Source organism: Pomacea canaliculata, linkage group LG14, assembly GCF_003073045.1.
Source record: "Pomacea canaliculata isolate SZHN2017 linkage group LG14, ASM307304v1, whole genome shotgun sequence".
NCBI classification, from domain to species: Eukaryota; Metazoa; Mollusca; class Gastropoda; order Architaenioglossa; family Ampullariidae; genus Pomacea; species Pomacea canaliculata.
The window spans coordinates 188,885-207,198 of record NC_037603.1 but is presented as its reverse complement, the minus strand read 5'-3'; the positions used below and the strand labels follow the sequence as shown (position 1 = coordinate 207,198).

Sequence of the window (18,314 nt, the reverse complement as noted above, 5' to 3'; positions counted from 1 at the left end):
AGACTTGTGTCAGATCAACTCATTGTAAGCACTCATCATCTCAAGGTGCTATTGACAGGACGATGTGACATGACACGATATTAACTTTGTGTTCGTGTGATTAGCAAAACGGACATGTGTATAGTGTACTGACATTACAGCAGTCTCTCTGTGTCTACAATCACTACACGTGTAGACGCTGTCACCTGGTTGTGGGAGGATGTGATGATAGTAGACCTAACATCTTGTCATCTCAATATCAATGTCAGTCTTCCACTGAATGTCACCACACGTACATTTGATATCAACATGTTATTTTCACGTAAACACTCGTACAGTGTTAGTTGATGTTGTGATACTAATTGTACACAGTGTATCTTACCGTGCTACTAGTGTCTTGTACACGTGACGTGTCATGTGACTGTCAGGCCCAGACATAACCACACGTCGTTTCCACCATTCGCCGAGTTTCTTTAACACGTGACTACTGACGTCATACGGTGTCTTGGGGTCACACAACTGATCACAGCACAGACACACACCAGCGATGTCGGCGGGGTCAGTAGTTTTTAGACAGCAATGCAGGTCCTTTGACAGAATTTTGTGATATAAAAACTTTTTATACAGGTCGGCAAAAGATCAGGTCACTCAAACTTTCTAACATAAAAGAGATAAAACTAGGTTTAATCCCGGAACAACCTCTCTGGTTCTTAAGGCTATACGAACCCTATTCTTTGAGGGTTTGCTTTTGTATATTTAAATGCAACTGTACATAAGAGGCTAAAAAAAACAAACAGGTAAAGATATGTGTATGTATAGATGGGTTGAAGTATAATGAACATGCATGTATATGTATATAGTTAATGTCCCTTTGGTAAGACAGTATGTCTGATGACTGGAGACGCTGCACAGTCACCAAGAAACTCTGCGACTGTATGCGGAGACCGAACTCTACTGCAGTGAGCGGGGGGTTAGGCGCCGGGCTCGAGATGGCTGAGTTTGATAGCCGGAGTCGGCGCGACGACGACGACGACGACGATACTAGCACGACGGGAGGAGCGCAACCAGGAGGATGGTGGTCGAGTAGAGGAACTCCTCCCCCCCCCACCATCATCTCAAACAGCCAGAAAGGTCGCTACAACGACAGGAGCGCCGGGAGTAAAGGTCTATCTTCAGAAACTCTACTGCTGTGTGCGGGGAGCGAGGATCGCTGGAGGTGGCGTGGTAAAGCAGGAGAGACCTGACTAGAGCGGAGCAGGTGTCAAGTGACTGGGTGCCATCGTCACCCACGTAGCGGGAAAAGCAAGACTTTCCTTTCTCATTAGCTGAATTATGAGGGTAAGGGGAAAGGTTCGAACTGTTCAAGACGACGGAGAAACTTAGAGAAAGGAACGTGTATAGTGGGATATTGGTATTTAGTAGTGGTGCTGTGCACCCTGAGTATTCTAGCCACTTGACTGTGTTTTCTTGCTGGCTGTGGGAAATAGTTGATTTGACATTTACATTCATTGATTTCATGCCTTTTTTAGGATAGGTAATTGCAATTGAGGAAGAATACCATATGATTTATTGAGGATATATGTGTGATAACTTTTTTTTAAAATTATGATTTACACCAACAAAAATAAACATAACAATGAAGGTGGGTCTTAAACAAGACATAAACATTTCCCATGCCATTGAGCATACAACTATTACAATGTCAACTACCACTGACATTCCCTAGAGACTATACATCCTAATCCCTACTAATTTCACCATATAAAAAAAAACAAAAAAAACATCAGTTTTACAAACTTCTTAAATTTATATACCTTTTAGAGGAAAACAGTTATTATTACAGTGCTATATATGTGGTTCCATCATTGACTGAATCTATGATGTCACACCCACCTGCATTTCACAAATAAGAAAATTTTTTTTTCCTTTTCCTTTCTCTTTCTCCTTTTTCCCTTTTCTTCCCCTTTCTTTCTCCTCTTTTTTTTCTTTTTAAATATATGATATGTATTGTCTATTTATCATTTGTACATAGCAATAGACATAGAAGCAGAATAGAATAGAATATGTGTGTGAGTGAGGGTGTGAGTGGATATGTGTATGTGTTTAAAACATGTCAATTTGGCTTCATGCACAATCTATACCATAAGTGTAATTTACTAGGGAAAAAGGGGAATAATTGCATAATTTGATTAAAAAAACATCAATAGCACCTAGTAGCACAAGTTTCGAAATAGCATTGCTTTGTCTTGACAAATATAAGGACAAGAAATGAAAGTAGACAAATATTCTGAAATCTTAATACAAACTTACACATGATCCTCATCATACGAATAATCACTTGCACCATCATGCTTGAAATATGTTTACAAATAAAGCAATGGAAATGATGATAATGATGCTATGAAAACTTACATAAAAGGTAATGATCTTGACTTAGTGTAATGTACATGTGTTTAGAAGATTAAATAACAAATACTAAATTAATAGACATTAAATAGTATTATACATTGTGCACATTAAAAAAAAACAAAAACTATGGATTGTCACAAAACACAAACACACAAAAAAAAAAGGAGGAAGAGGAATGTGGAAAAGAACAGGATTCGCGGGCTCCTCATTAGACCACAATGTAAATGCATTCTCACTTTAAAAAAAAAAAAAATGCAGACAGAAACATTCAATGTGTGAAGAAAAGCTGCTTATATGGTATCCATTTTAGTGAAAAACATTCTGGCTTACTATTTATTGTGTAGTAATATTTTTCTACATGATATCTTTTCTTTATTTCCAATACAAATGAGTTCACACTTAGATGAATATTGAAACATTTGCACTGGTAAATATAAAACTTTGCCATAATTAGAATAAGGCTGAATATCTTATCTGTCATAAGCTCATTTTGGACTCCAAATAGTATTAGCTGTTTCTTTACTTCTATCTGCTCACAATGAGCACATTTTTCTTTTAACTTAGTAAAGAGATCCTTCCAAAATTTTTTAACAATAATACAATCAAAAAACAAGTGTTCTATAGATTCCCTTGACTGATTGCAGAAGGTGCAAAGATCTGAATCTCTAAGTTTTATTTGATATAATAGTGTGTTTGTAGCTAAAACACGATGCAGAATACGATATTGAAACCACTGAAGTTTTGTATCCATTGTAGCAATAAAAGAGTGAGCAAATATTTGTCCCCACTGAAGGTCTGGATAAACTTTTTCCCATTTTCTAATGCATGTAGGAGGCGTCTGTGGACACAACAGTTTATTATATATACCTTTTGTGCCTTTTTTATGCTTGATTATGGCTAACAGTGGTGCATAGCATGTAGTATTTCTGTCTGATTGTTTCCATAAGTGACCAATCTTTCTTTTATATTTGACAATGGCCATGATTCTACTGTAATACTCGGGAAAGTTTATATTTTTGCCATGTATTTGTTGGAATATTTCAAATTTCATAGGTATTCCATTACTATCAAGTAAATCCCCAATTTTCATAATATTACAGTTTAATCATTTTTCTACTGTTTTTTGTGTATCATTTTTTGACAGAAAAGTATTAAAAAATAACGGTTCATGCAGAAATTCTGTAAGTGACAAGGGGGTAGATCTAATGCAAAAGTCTGAAAAAATAGCGAATACATCTTTCCAAAACACATTTGTTTCAGTAATATTTTCCAGAAAGTATCCTCCATACTGTTGAAAATTTAAAATCTGTGGATGAATTGAATTCAAAAGGCACTTCCAGCCTGCATTTGATGTACAAATCTTCCTTATCCATGTCAGCTTGAGTGCATTATGAAAAGCATTGATATCCATTACATTTAGTCCCCCTTCTGAGTATTTCCTGATAACAGTGGTTTTTTTAATTTTGTGAATTTTCTTCTTCCAAATGAACTCAAAGGCTGACTGACTAATTTCCTTAAGAATATTCTTACCAGGACAGGGAAGAGTAATAAACACATGAGTAAATAAAGACAGTATCAGGGATTTGAATACAGCGTTTCTCCCTATTGGTGTGAGATCTCTTGCCTTCCATTCCATCATAATCCTGTGCATTTTAGTAAAATTCTTTTGGTAGTTAATATTTATCACAGCTTCAAGGTCTAGAGAAAAAGTAATACCAAGGACTGTAAATGTTTCGGGATTCCATTGAATTTTTAATTGAGTCATATAGCGTGTCAAGCAGCCTCGATTAATACCAATCCAAATTGCAGCAGTTTTATCAAAGTTAATATTGAGACCTGAAAACAGAGCAAACTTCTCCAATTCCCAAACAGTTGCTTCAAAAGATTCTTGAACACTTGATGCTTTGTATATCTGTTACAATTTGTGTTGACCAGTCGGTTAGGAGAGCTAGCGTGATACGCAACACACTAGACCTCTGTTAGAAAATTAACGAGCAGCCCATGGACACATATTTGTCTCTTGTGTGAAAGAATGCGTGTGGACATGTTGTGTGTGTTGCTCTGATGATAGTCGCGTCCGTGTTGTACTATAAATAGTGTAAATATCTTACAAGTCTAAATGTAATATTTTACAGATGGATGTTTAATCCTATATCTTCGGCGCGTACTTGGACACTCCTCTGTCTTTTCCAATACAAAAAGAGCCGACGAGTGGTTAATACATTTATTGTATAACAAACCAATTCGGAACATTGTGGTAATGGATGTTAGCAGCAGCATCCCTTTTCGAGCCACCCGGATCAGAGGACACCACCGCGTCACCGCCACTTAACTGACTGACGAAGAACACATTGCCATGTCAAGCACGACCAATGCAATGTCAGATTAAATGGTCGTGATTGCGAGTTGATAGTCGAGCTGATGATCGTAGGGACAGCTGAACAAATCCTTGAATCGATAGTTGATCGGTTAGGATCGGATCAGGTTCCAATTGGAACAGGTAATACATGCAAGACAATTACAGGACAACAAACGAAGGGCAAGACCTTTGCAAATCATTCGCAACCCCCCCCCCCCTCTCTCTCTCTACCCACATACCAGCGATTTAAGATGCTTATTGGAAAGCAACTAACAAAATAGTTTATGTCCATCGATCACAGAACGTCAGACGCCAATGACATCTATCTCTCTAACCCTCTTCGTGCATCAGGTTGCACATAAGGCCTCAACCAGAGTCCGCCACCCACATCCCTTTAATAAATTCAAGAACAGTATTAATTGAAAAACAAATTATTGTACGAGAAATACATTAGGTGCACAACAGTAAATAAAATAAGAAAAATACTGCATTTATTCTTTGGAAAAAAAAGTGAGTAGGATCCTTACCTCAGTGAGTTGTGAGTCGTGAGAGATGGCCTGCTGTACCTGACGAGTCGTAAGGTTAGGGACGGCGATGGTCTTGGTGATGCGCAGACCGGGACAGACATCAGACACCAGGTGAGACAACATGGCCTCCGCTTTGTTCAGCTGTGACACGGCGTCTCTCAGCTTCTTTCTGATGATCTTGACAATATCCTCCTGTGACATTTTAAGGTTGTTTGTAATGTCACCAAAAGACATCACATTGCAGACGACAAGACCGTAATGTCGGTGAATAAGAAGCACATCGAATTTTCCCTGTTTCCAGTTGTGTGGCAAGTCAGGAGGCAGGCTTGAGGCTCGGGGTAACTGGGCAGCCGCCACAGAAAAACAAGTTTCACTCAGATATTGTCCGAAGCGGAGTCGTGTGATTCCAACTAACACTTCTCCTGTCTTCTCTAACCAGTTCTGAAGAGAGACGAGAACTCGCCTCATGGCCGAATCATCTCTCAAGTCACTGTCCTGAACAGAAGCAGGTGCAAGTGGACTCTTTTGAGTTGTTGAAAATAGAACTTGAACATCCTGACCAGCAACTGTCTCTGTAGTCATCGGCACGCGGTTGAAGTAGACAGGAGGCAGGAAGTAGGCGCGAGACTTGAGGTCAGGGTACGCGGCCTCAACCCACTGGAGCCAGAATGTCTGAACTTCTTCTGCGAGTGTTGCCTGTACGAAGAGGACATCAGTTTGTCTGACTGCAGTAACTTGCTTTTATTTTACTTTTGCATCTTGTTACTTAGTCGCAAATAGAAAAAAATGTTTTTTTTTTAAATTTCTAAGCGTTGTGAAGATGGTGTTACGTTTTTCTGGAAACTCGTGTTCACTGAAAAATAATCTTTGACAAATTTTCTTTGTTTTTGCGTTATTTTCGCTGTTCATCACTCGTATTGTTATTTACTGTATTTGTTGTTATGCACTACAACAGCTCGTCGTTAGTTGTTATTTTTGATTATCAGTTATTATCATTCATTGTTACTGCTTGTCACTCTTGCTGTCTGCTGTTGATTGCAGCCTCTACTGTTTAGTGTTGATAGCTGTTTGTAACTCTCTGATTGTTTTGTAGTCACTACTGCACTAACCTGACTACCAGTCATCTGCCTGATGAGCCTGACGACCGCCTCGATCTGAGATGGGACACCGCGGATGATGACAATCTTCATACCTGGTACAGGTGACGGGTTGGGGTCAAAGTGTACATCAGCGCCTGTCTTCTTCTTGACCTCCTCCAGTGGACGCGCATTCTCTGTAAACAAGATTATTTGTCATCACTGCTCTGTCGGGACATCTTGACCTGTAACGGTTTACCTGTCAGTTACTGATTCTCTGACCACCTTTCAGCCAAAACTCAAGACACATCTTTTGAGAACGATTTCACTGTGACCCTGTCCTGACCCTGCTGTATGAGTGTGTGTGTGAGAGTGAATGTTGTACAAGTGTGTGTGTTTGTCTGTCATAGGGAAGATGCGTGCGTGGTTGTTGGTTATTATGTTTAGTAAATCACTTGTGTAAGCACTCTGTGCATATTGTTGCAAAAGTACGATTTATATGCTCAATATAATTATGTCTTTTTATCTCAATAATTAGATGCATCGTTATGATAATGAATTATCTCAGTTATCTCCACTCTCTAGAATTTGCTGTTGAGGTGGTGAGAGGACGAACTGTCTTACAAACGAGGAGAAGACTTATCGTCTCGTGCAAGACCTACCCACATCGTTAAAGACAGACACGTGTGACGGTGTAACGAATCGAAACCTCCGGGCGTATCTAAACGTATGGGTATAGTCTGCGCATGCGCACGAAGCGAAACTTCACTACCGCCTGGTAGTTTTACTTGAAATAAAAGTAAAGGATGAAACATTACAGGACATACAAAATAAAATGGCATTGCAAAAGCAAAATTATACAACTCACAATATGCTTTGAGCTGGTTTTTGATAAATAAACATCAGATGGATTAGTAAATATTTTCTTGGGTTTATTTTATCAAAAACCAGCTCAAAGCATATTGTGAGTTGCATAATTTTGCTTTTGCAATGCCATTTTATTTCGTAATGTTTTGTAATGCTTCATCCTTTACTTTTATTTCAAGTAAACTACCAGGCGGTAGTGAAGTTTCGCTTCGTGCGCATGCGCAGACTATACCCATACGTTTAGATACGCCCGGAGGTTTCGATTCGTTACAACGGACCTTAAGCTCCGTGTTTATCCACGTGCTGCACTAGCGACCGTTATAAGTAAAGAGATAAATAAATAAAACTTTGTAGTGTGCTCCACATGTCTACATTGCATTATATTCTTCACTTGTTTTGTGTCTCCTTGTCGTTTTTCTTTCTGCGTCCTTCTCTTGTTACTTTAGGAATAACACAAACTAAAGATAGAATGTACCTGTATCCATAAGTAGCCCAGCCTGTTCATCGGTCACGGCGTGTAGGTGAACTTTAACCCGGCCACCGCCTCTAGAACTTTCTCGTCCACCTCCTCCATTCCGGGGCTTTCCCTGTGTTGGTTACACAGTTACAGGTCAACATCAGAGAATGAACACCGTACACACAGCTTGTCAGGGTAAAAGGTACACAAGAAGACATGACAGAATTTTTTTTAATTCATCTTTGACATAGATGATGATGATGATGATGATGATTGATTGATGATGATTGGTTGATGATGATTGATGATGATGATTGATGATTGATTAATGATGACGATTGATGATTGATTGATGGATGATGATGATTGATGATGATGATTGATGATGATGATTGATGATGATGGATGATGATTGATGATGGCGATGGATGACGATGGATGATGATTGATGATGATGATCTCTGGTATATCAATAGTAAATGGCTCATTGTGCTGTAACAGTGACACACCAAATATTTTTTCTCGTCAAACCGCGCACTCAACACAGGCAAACACCAAAACCTCTTGTCGCCTACATTATCAATCACAAACACTAGTTAGTAATTTCTGTTTTTAAAATATAATTTACATCGTTTTTACAGAAGCTTAGGTTTAATAGCGTACCTGTTGCACTCAGATGGTATGAAATAAATTTTTGATCATTGTTATCTCTTCAGGAGCAACCAAAGAAGGTCACGTGACGGAATTAAGCTGAATATTGTGCATAAAATTAACTATGACTGATTACGATCAGGTCCCCGGGTGTGTGGACTGCCCAGGTGTGCGTGTGTACAAGCATCTCACGACGGTCACCTTCTCTTTGATGTAACGGCTTCGTTGAAAGGCTCTACCAGTATAAATTGTGAATCTGCAGTATTTACTTTCGTACTGGAGTAGTCTGACCATTGACCCAGCTGAGGTTCCTGAAATTTCATCGTGTTCTGATTGTGACCAGACTTGTTTGTAGGAAGGTGATCTGCTTAATATTGTGTTAAGTGTGTCAGTTATTGCTTTCATTCAGTAAATCTTTAAGTTTCGCGTCTTCTTGTGAGTTTCGAATATTCATCTTTGTTTAAAGTAAGTAGCTGAGTGTACATGATAAGTTGGTGAAAATTACGAAATTTTCTAGCCAAAATGATTGTTAGATTTTTAGAACTGCATTTTTCCCCCAGGAAATGATTGCATTACCGCAGTAAATTCTCTTTAATTACTTTTTTTCTGATTCCTTTACCAGCTCTTGTCCAGCTTCAGCCTATCGTCTGATTCGCATGATAAACAGAGGACTGTTGTTACAACATCTAAAACAAAAGTCTGATAATGATGTTTAAATGATGAATAAATAAATTATTGCACTGCTCAGACTCCGGCAATACTAGTCAGTAGAGGCTGTGTGGCTGTCATCACAACATACCCGCCAGTAGATGATGTCCTCTTTGTCTCACCTGTTGTGATGAAGGTGGCTGAGGTCCAGACATGGCTAGAGATGGCTTCCTCTCATACAACAAAGTAAGTTGCAGACAGGAAACCCATTTTGCTTCTCCTCAGCACTGAGTCAGATGGAAACTGCCAAACCTGAGCATCATGAACCTGTTTAGAACAGAGTGTGAAGACAGTATGAGCTCGTGAGAATGGATTGAGTATGTAGTTGTGTGAGCGACTTAAAGTTTCCGGAGGGGAAAATTCAGTTAGGACTAAAGCTTCCAGTCGGTTCAGGACTTGTTACAAAACATTCGTCCGCTCAGGACACACCGATGAGACTGCTACTTCTCCCCGCTCCCGTCAAGCAAAAATCTCCGTCACACAATAGCATCCAAACACAGCCAACACTCTTTCCTTTGTTCTCTAACAAAAATAATTCATCAACACTAGATTAAAAAGACCGGCCGGCCATCTCTGTGGCGGCACGCCGATAAACAGACAACCCCACAAATTGCTGTCTTTCACACCTTCCTCTTCCACCTACATTTTGTGTCCCCTTCCCTGCTAAAACATCATTTTAATAATATAACACAGCAGTTTTGTGACAACGAAAAAGGTAAATCAGCCCAGGATGCACAGGAAATGAAGAACTATAAATATAGAACTATCTATGAAGAAGAAGACAACTTACCTGCGCTTGTTAAGTTTCAGGAATGAGTGAAGACGCCCCCTAGTGATATCAGTGTGGAGAGATATGCTACAGTATCAGGTGTAGCATGCATGATGGTACAGTATCACATGAGACGATAAAGGTGTGCTCGCGCATGTGAGGACATTTTCAGAAATGAAAAGAGAACGTGAGACAGCGGTAGTCAGCATGATATCAAGTTATCAAGGACCAGCGCCGTGCGCATCGAAAGCTGAACTTATATAGGTCCCAAATGGGTTACCTATATTGACAGGAGAGAGTACTCTGACAGCATTCAAGGACCATAACCTCTGATAAAGGCAATGACGTTTAGCCAATGGCGTACTACGTTATCGGAAGCGCGCTTAACAAATAGCTTGGCCGCCATTTGCAAACTTGTGTTCTGCATTAAACAGGAAATTAAGCTTCTTCAGCATTCAATTCCAATACTGATACATGTGTTTGACTCTTCGATAACAGTATGTATAATTTATATACTCTAAAGTAGTATAGTTATTGAGATTTTAATTCCAGAAATGTTAATGTTCAAAGCAGAATATCATGCTAAGAGAAGAAAGATTAGAGTACACGTTAACGCAATAAATGCAAAAGTTTTCCAGACAGAAGTAGAAATCGAACTCAGCAGTTCTGAACGCTTGCAGTTTGATAATTCTTTAGCCGTTAGCGATAACTGAATCAAGAAGTCTGGTCTCAGAGTCTTGCATGATTGCATTTATATTTAGTCCATCAAATCTGTTTGAGTGTTCTGATCATTTGAACAGGAATCTTCTATGCCGCCATGTAAAACTCTCTTCGCAAGCACTTGAGCAACCAAAATCACTTTCACACAATTTGTCTTCCTGGCTTGTCTCTGTCTCGACCACGTCACACACTGACGTCACCGCCTCACACACGGTGTTTACGCGCGTTAACAACACAAAACACAACGATCTGTCCGTGGGCTTCTCGTCTGATTTTTACTAAAAATAGCCCGCTGTCGTCTTTGCCGTAAGGTTTCTTTTCTTTTGTCTCTTACTTATCCTCTCTCTTGGAGGATAGATGGCAACAGGTCGTATACACACAAAAAGCAAAATAAAGATCAACTTACTTCCATTATTCCCGGTCCCTGTAACCACACGTACAGCAAGACCTCTCCTCTCACTCAGTTCGCCGCCTGTCTCTCTATCTGTCGTCTGCTCTCTTCCTTTTTCTTTTCTCAAACGTCAAAACCCAAAATTGCGTCAAATTATGACGTCAGATTATGACGTCAGACCACGACGCAGCAACCTCGCTCACACACGGGTAAGGGCGATAATCCCTGCCTACCTGTCCCTAACCACCTGCTCCTAACGGTCTCACTGCTGATTGACTTTTGCTTCTTGCTTGCAGCATGTAGAGTAGGGACAGATGCATTAATTCTTTCGCGAGACACAAGCCTCAAATATCTGTTGTTGGAAGTCTCAGCTTGTAAGAAAGAAAAATAATAAATGAAAAGATTCATCTAAAGGAACATTTTGTTTACTGCAAGCCTGTTTACACATCCTTGTATACCGCAGACGACCATGATAACCGATCAGTTGCTAGCAAGCTTGTGTAACCACTGCTTTAGTAGGGTAAACAAAATGGCCGCTGAAGCAGCTCGCAAAAGCTGATGACGTCATCACCTCATAATGTCATTATATTTTCTCACAACACGAAGTCCAGTCCCTGTGTTTTGTTTACACAATAACTAGTGTCAATAAAAATATCGTACGTCAACACACTGAGTCTTGTTTACACAACGACAATGTTTAAGTTACAAAAATTGTATTATCTACTTTTCATCGTCTGAAGTAAAATAATCATTCTCCAATATATTATGTATTGAGGCTTTCAGAAGTGTGTGTGTGTAGTAGCAGCAATATGTAAACATGCGCGTTTGCGTGTCAGCATATACGTGAGAAGTGTGTGTCGTGTTTATATAAATTTTCTACGCGATTCTAAGCACTTTTGTCCCACAGAACTTTCAAGGAATTTTTGACAGAAATAAAATTCGAATATGAAGACGTTCTCTTTCACAGTGAAGTTCGCTGGTTAAGCCGAGGAAAGGTACTAAAACGGTTTTTTGATTTGAGACATGAGATTGAAATTTTTGTGACGGAGAAATCAAAGCAAGTGCCTCAGCTGAACGACCCCTCGTGGTTGTGGGATTTGGCGATTTTATGCGACATCACGTGACATCTGAATGCACTCAACACCAAACTACAAGGGAAAGACAAGTTGATTTCGCATGTGTATGCGGACATAACAGCATTCCAAGCGAAATTACTACTCTTCATTTAGCAGGCGGGAAGGATGGAGCTTGTCCACTTCCCAACGTGTACATCTCTACGTCAGGATCAGCAGCAACATAGGTCTTTCCCCAAAGAAAGAATGATAGAACTTTTGGGGCTCTTGAAAGATAATTTCAGTGAAAAATTTAAAGATTTTCATGATTTGAAGGATGAAATACGTCTCTTTGAAAATCCATTTGCGGCAGATGTGTCAAGTGCCCCGACAGACCTGCAACTGGAACTGATTGACTTGGAAACATCCCTACTTGACAAATTTCGAGCGATGCAGACAATTGCTTTCTACGCCGTGTTGCCTGCAGAAACTTTTCCAAATCTCCGAAAACAAACGTTAATAATGATCACGATGTTTATAAGTACTTACGTGCGTGAACAAACGTTTTCAGTGATGAAACGGGCGAAACCCTCGCCTCGCTGACCAACATTTCGATTCAGTGCTCAAACTTGGTGTTTCTACGATGCAGCCGGACATTCAAAAGTTGATTTCGGAGAAACAACTTCAAACATACCACTAATTACTACATATTTAATGGTAGGTACAGCTTGTTTCTAATAAAAATGGTATCTCTTCTATTTTTTTTTTCTTTTTTGTATTTTTGGGGTGATGCGGCCCGTGACACGCATGTCGGAAATGGCCCGCAGGCACATAAAGGTTGGGCATCACTGCCGCAATGGATACCATGCCATCAATGTTAATCAAACAGTGGCGGCTAATCCACGTGTATCCGGTGAGTGAGTGAGTTGTGTAGAAGAGGTTGGGTCCTTAATATTGATTCTCTCTCACCAAGCAACGGGCTGAATACTTAAATAACATATTGGATATTATTAGGAGCTAAGAACCGTACAAAGACCATTTTTTACAACCTTTTTTATTGTTAACATTGACGTACAGAAGACACTTTCCTATGTCCTTCACACACTACTGTCAAAACATGATCAATGGTTCAACATTTGTCTGGGTAAGAAGCGCCTAGAATGTCACAGCACCATGCTATCTCAAACAAAGCGGTGAGAAAAAAGTAGCAATAACCGAGATATAACCGGAAATAAAATAAAACTGTGAAACACGTGGAATGAAGACAAATTCCACACACCCACTCGTTTGCAAAATCAAATCGTTGGACACCTTGAACTATTTGTTAAAATTTTTAAAAGATACTCCAAGACTATTATCAGCAAAAATGACATTTTACTGTATCTTCCCATTAACGGTGTAATTTCTATAATTCGTTTATATCCTCTTTTACTGATAGCCATCATCTACACTACTTAAGAAATGCCAACATTAGAAATGCTTTAATCAGATTTAGAGTATGTGCCTCTTTAATAAAAGTCCATACCCTTAGGCACGTACGCAATAGCTTATCTTCGGATTATAACTGTCCATTTTGTGCAGATATAGATGAAACAGAACTTATTTGTCCAAGGTGTACCACAGAAATATATACCTTTGAAATTAGCCTCTCTTTAAAATATCAGACTATGAAGATAACAATTTCTCTGAGAGATTTCCTTATGTTCACGAAAATTATTAGCTACAAAATAACACAAGAACAAATCTGGAAACTCGTTTAATTCGTTGCAAAACCCCATAAATACTGATTAAATAGACATCATGAATACTTATTGTTTTGAATGACCTTTCCATGTCTTTTTAAAATTAGAAAACTGCATTAAAGCTTGATGTCTACAAGGGATTTCTACTTTTTTTTGTTATCTATCTATTCTCTTTAAAATGTTAAGATAGCAGCTCAGACTATATTAAAAGATTAATTCCATATAGAACTGACTTACTGTGAAACGTTGTAATGGTCAATAAGGGCGACCACAGGAACGATTTTATTGTTTGTAAATACCTCATGTCCGAATGTAAGACTTAAACTGTGTTTTAGTATTTATTAGAACACCTTATCTGTTCTTCAGGCGGAGGAACACACTTGAAGTCGGTGTACATTGTATTATACAGGCAACGAATCGTTTGCGTTTTGGGATGTCACTATGACACACAGGAATTTTGTTTTCGAAGACAAACTATTCCAAGAAACAACATATACAGCTGGAAATCATTTCTGTTTACCATTTGATCCATTTCATGCTCATCTCAATCGAAGTTTTCATCAAATTAAACAGCGAAATAGAGTTGCGATGACCTGCCATGTAACCCTAACCCTGTTTTATTATCGTGCCAGCTTTTCGTTTAGGTACGATTGAACTGCTGCAAAAATGGGTGTCATGAATAAATCTTTACTAGAACATTCTGCTTAACCTTATTTAGGATAGATTGCAAGAATGAGAAGCCGATTCTCAGAAGAAGAAAAAAATCCTGCGGTGTAGTCACGACTGTTTAAAGTGAGAGAACGAGTGAAAACGCTGAAGAGTACTGAGAAAAGTGGAGACAACTGAGAAAGATGGAGACAGGAAACAGTTGTGGATCTGTGTGTTTGTGAGTCTGCTGTTTGAACACAACTTTGTGCTTGTGTTCTGTATCTGAAAAATACTTTTAAAAGTTGTTTTTTGTTTGTGTGCTGGTGTGTTTGTGTGTGTGTGAGAGAGAGAGAAACACTTCATGACGTTTGTATGAATGTGTGTTTAAACATTTTAAACATGTTTACAAATTTTTAAATATGTTTTCATCTGATATTAAAATACAAGAAAACTTGCATAAAAATTTACGAAATAATTAGATTCATTATATTTTCAATACAAACACAATTTCTACTATTTATTAACAATAAAGTATCTTGCAACATTATTGTATAACAGTATCATTCCACTAGCTTTAGTTAATGTATTTTCTAACTGTACATGTCAACATCATTTGTGAAGAATGTAGATCCTTGCAGAAAGCATTTCATGCCTTGGCTGACAAGAAAGAATCTAATGTTGATAACAACAAAATTTACCAACCAATCAGTAATGTATGGCAAAGTCTGAGAACTCCGCAGATGGTTCTGACCATGAAAACAAATAAGATGTCTGCGCACAGTCTTTTACTCAAAAGCTTATCTCCTACCTTGAACCCTTTCCGATATATTTATTTAATTATAACCTTGTCAAATGTTCCATTCTCATAGCGGTGATCACCTGTTATACTTTTGCTTTAAAATCATCATCATTATTCAAGTGGCATGTTCAGTATGTCTTCAGTTGCTTGAAAACTGTTGTCTGGCGTCTAATATATACAATACATCTTTATTATCTATTTCTGTTTAAAGCAGCAGACACAAAAATTTTTCGTTGTTTGAAGCTCGCAAGCAATAAACTAAACAACATACAGTCGCACCCACACACCAGTACTATTAAAAAAAACACATACCTCTGAAACAGACAAACTTGTTTACACTTGTTGTTTTGCAAACAGAGACACGGACCTCGTGATGTAAACATCTGTAATGACGTCATATCTATCACATCATAAGGTGATGACGTGGTGATAGACTGAGAGTAGAAGAGGACTGTCGCGTGTCAGCGATTGTGCTCTCATCCTTGTATGCCTCCCATACTGAGCTCGCCCATCGTTGGGTGTTTTCTTCACATTTTTGCCCCCTCTTCGTCTTACGTCTTGTGCGCACAGCTTCCTTGACGCGTCAATTTTTCTTCTTTGACGTCAGGGTTAGTCGTCATCAAGTAACAGACGGTGCTGGACCGTGGCCATGACAGTCAGAGTTTTTCATTTGTGTCGACCGATCTGCCACAAGCCGTTTTGGGTGAGTAGAGACCCATTCTGTCGGGTTCCACACCATTCTAGTCTGTAAGGGCTTTTGGGTGGCGGTGGAAGTGCAAGTGAGAGAATCTTTTTATGTTCAAAGCCATAGTCCGACGTTTAATTGCAAGATTTGTACTTTGTTAGGTTAACGTTCGTGATTGCCGGGTCGCGACGCTTGTAGCACGTACTCGTTTCCCGTTGTATGGATTTGTGTAAGATCAACATTAGATTTTTGACGAATCTTATGACTAGTCCGATGGTCAGAGATATGTGTCGGTGTGAAAATATTGTTTTAGAAATTGAGCAGTTTCGGGACACGTCTGTTGATTGTAAGAAGTGTTTTATCTACAGGCTTATTTTTCGTTCTTCTTCACTCTTCCACCTGTTGTTGTTTTTCGCTCTTCCTTCGTGTCACCGTGTCTTCACATCCTTTGTTCGCATTGCTGTCCGTCATCGTGTCGAGCGTCCACCCTGCACCATCATCATCATCTCGTCGGCGAGTGAACTCGCGACCCTGCTGCACCAGTGTGCGGAAAAGCTTTCGACTGAACACCTAGAGCAGGAACCTTCGAGCAGGAGCTTTCGTGGCCAGTGGCCGGCCCACATCATCGCATCTGTAATGACGTCATATCTATTACATCATAACATGATGACGTGGTGATAGACTGAGAGTGGAAGAGGACAAACACAAAAAGACAATTGTTATTGTATGAGACTGACACACAAGTACAGCAGGTGACAGGTGTGTCAGTGTCAGTGTCAGTCACCTTCTAGCGGCTTGTCGTCAGGGGAGACAATCACAAGTTGTGACGTACAGCGGGACATGAGGTCAAGTCGGGGAGAGGTAAGTTGTAACAACTCAGATCTAAAGAAAAAGTATTCAACGTCATCCAGACAGACGACGACTTTTCTCTCCAGACCACGAACACCATTCACACCCGCCACCCACACCACGTCACTGCGGGCCGTGGCCACGTCCTCGATGTCATCCTCCTCCATCACCCGCACTGGGATACCCGCTTCTTGAAGTCCTGTGACCACACCCGGCTGATCACTATCGTTATTCCAGTACAACACCAGCACGTCTCTCCACTGTAGACAGGGTGGTGTTGTGCCGCCACTGGTAGAGGTCAATGTTGTAGATGTTGTTGTGCTTCTCCCTGTCAACATGGATATAAACAATAGCATCTTGACGTCATCACGTAAACTGAGAGACACACGTCTCTAACACAGTCTTATTTACAAGACTGTTTCTCTCACCGGTTCGTTATTTATCACATAGGTAAGTGTCTAACTGTAAACAACGTTACACTACACAATACACACACCTACCTGTAACACCAACACGGAGACTGTCTAGGAAGCTGGCCACCTCACGACCGCACGTCACACATTCACCTGGCCTGTCACCTGAGTGACCCTGACCTCGGTGATACAGTCGTGTGACTGGCGGGCCGTCTGTGTGGTCGGGCACACCTCGCTCTCTGTACGGCAGTACCTCACTGTGTGTAGTGATCCTCTGGTCCTGCTCGACTTCCCTGACGACAGCCGGAGGAGAGCGGAGGGGTCTGGTTAAATATTCTACTTGCCAGCCGGCGGGTGCTTGTTCATGGTAACAACTTGCCGCCCACAGATTGAGACGAGGAACTCGTGTCAGCAGCAACTCACACAAAGTCTGGAAGTTCTTGATTCTGTAGTCAGGACTGTAACATAGGATGTAGCTACACGCGTTAGACTGTGTACTATTATTAATGTGTGATTCTGTTTGTGTATCATGTGTAATATTGTTACAACTAATGTCATCAAGTAACTGATGTCACAATAATGACGTGTGTTGCAACACAATCTGTGTAACAGCCGATGCTTCAAAACAAATCTATGTTGACAACACAACACCTCCATCAGGTGTCACAACTGTTGAGGAAACATCACCTGTTAAGCACCAAAAAGTTGTAATCCAGTAAATGAAGACAGCATATACCTGTGTGTCTATCATCACATCACAAGATGTAAAACTCACATCAGATCACTCCCTACTTCATCAGCGATGACGTACAACGACCCTTCGCTCGCCGCCTGTGACAAGTCGTTGACGACCTTAAACACGTCTTTACCGCCATGAGACTGCAGGAGTTGAGGCTGACCGGGTGATACACCTGCTGACTGTTGTGTCTTTACTGTCTGCAGCAACAGGTGATACAACATGGTGCACGCTGCACGACTCTTCTTCCAAATACTGACAATGTAGACGTGGTGACCACATCGCAGCCACTCTATGGCCATCAGCAGCAGCACCACAGTTTTACCTGTACCGGGCGGTCCTGTGACATACACTCTGGGAGGCGCCGTGTGTAGCAGGTGAACTTGCTCCGGGAAGAGTGTTATTACAGCAGTGTAGCACTCTCCTGTCCACCACACGGCCTCACCCAGGGTCTTGACACTCACACGTGGAGGACAT

General features: G+C 40.2%; 3 protein-coding genes across 7 annotated transcripts in view; all 3 read right to left on the bottom strand.

Annotated features, from left to right (window-relative positions):
* The window catches only part of LOC112554923 (von Willebrand factor D and EGF domain-containing protein-like), a 535,332-nt gene that overhangs the window by 374,954 nt on the left and 142,064 nt on the right, over nt 1-18,314 (bottom strand). The gene's annotated exons all lie outside the window — the stretch shown is intronic.
* LOC112554924 overlaps nt 1-18,314 on the bottom strand; it is a 116,003-nt gene that overhangs the window by 22,631 nt on the left and 75,058 nt on the right. Inside the window, exons 1-5 of one of the 5 annotated variants that reach the window (XM_025222996.1) lie at nt 10,929-11,314; nt 9,156-9,300; nt 7,693-7,804; nt 6,384-6,547; nt 5,275-5,466 (exon numbers count right to left, since the gene is read on the bottom strand). The exons of the other annotated variants lie outside the window; for them this stretch is intronic. Of the exons in view, the coding sequence (XP_025078781.1) occupies nt 5,275-5,466; nt 6,384-6,547; nt 7,693-7,804; nt 9,156-9,188 (501 nt within the window). The 5' untranslated portion in view covers nt 9,189-9,300; nt 10,929-11,314. Of the gene's footprint in view, nt 1-5,274; nt 5,467-6,383; nt 6,548-7,692; nt 7,805-9,155; nt 9,301-10,928; nt 11,315-18,314 lie in introns of those variants that run through there. 5 annotated transcript variants of the gene reach the window in all.
* On the bottom strand, nt 16,438-18,213 carry LOC112554935. Its single transcript, XM_025223013.1, has 3 exons — nt 17,877-18,213; nt 17,189-17,559; nt 16,438-17,016 (listed from the first exon to the last, which is right to left on the bottom strand). The coding sequence occupies exons 1-3, from the start codon at nt 18,137-18,139 to the stop codon at nt 16,616-16,618; spliced, it is 1,035 nt and encodes a 344-aa protein (XP_025078798.1). The 5' UTR covers nt 18,140-18,213; the 3' UTR covers nt 16,438-16,615.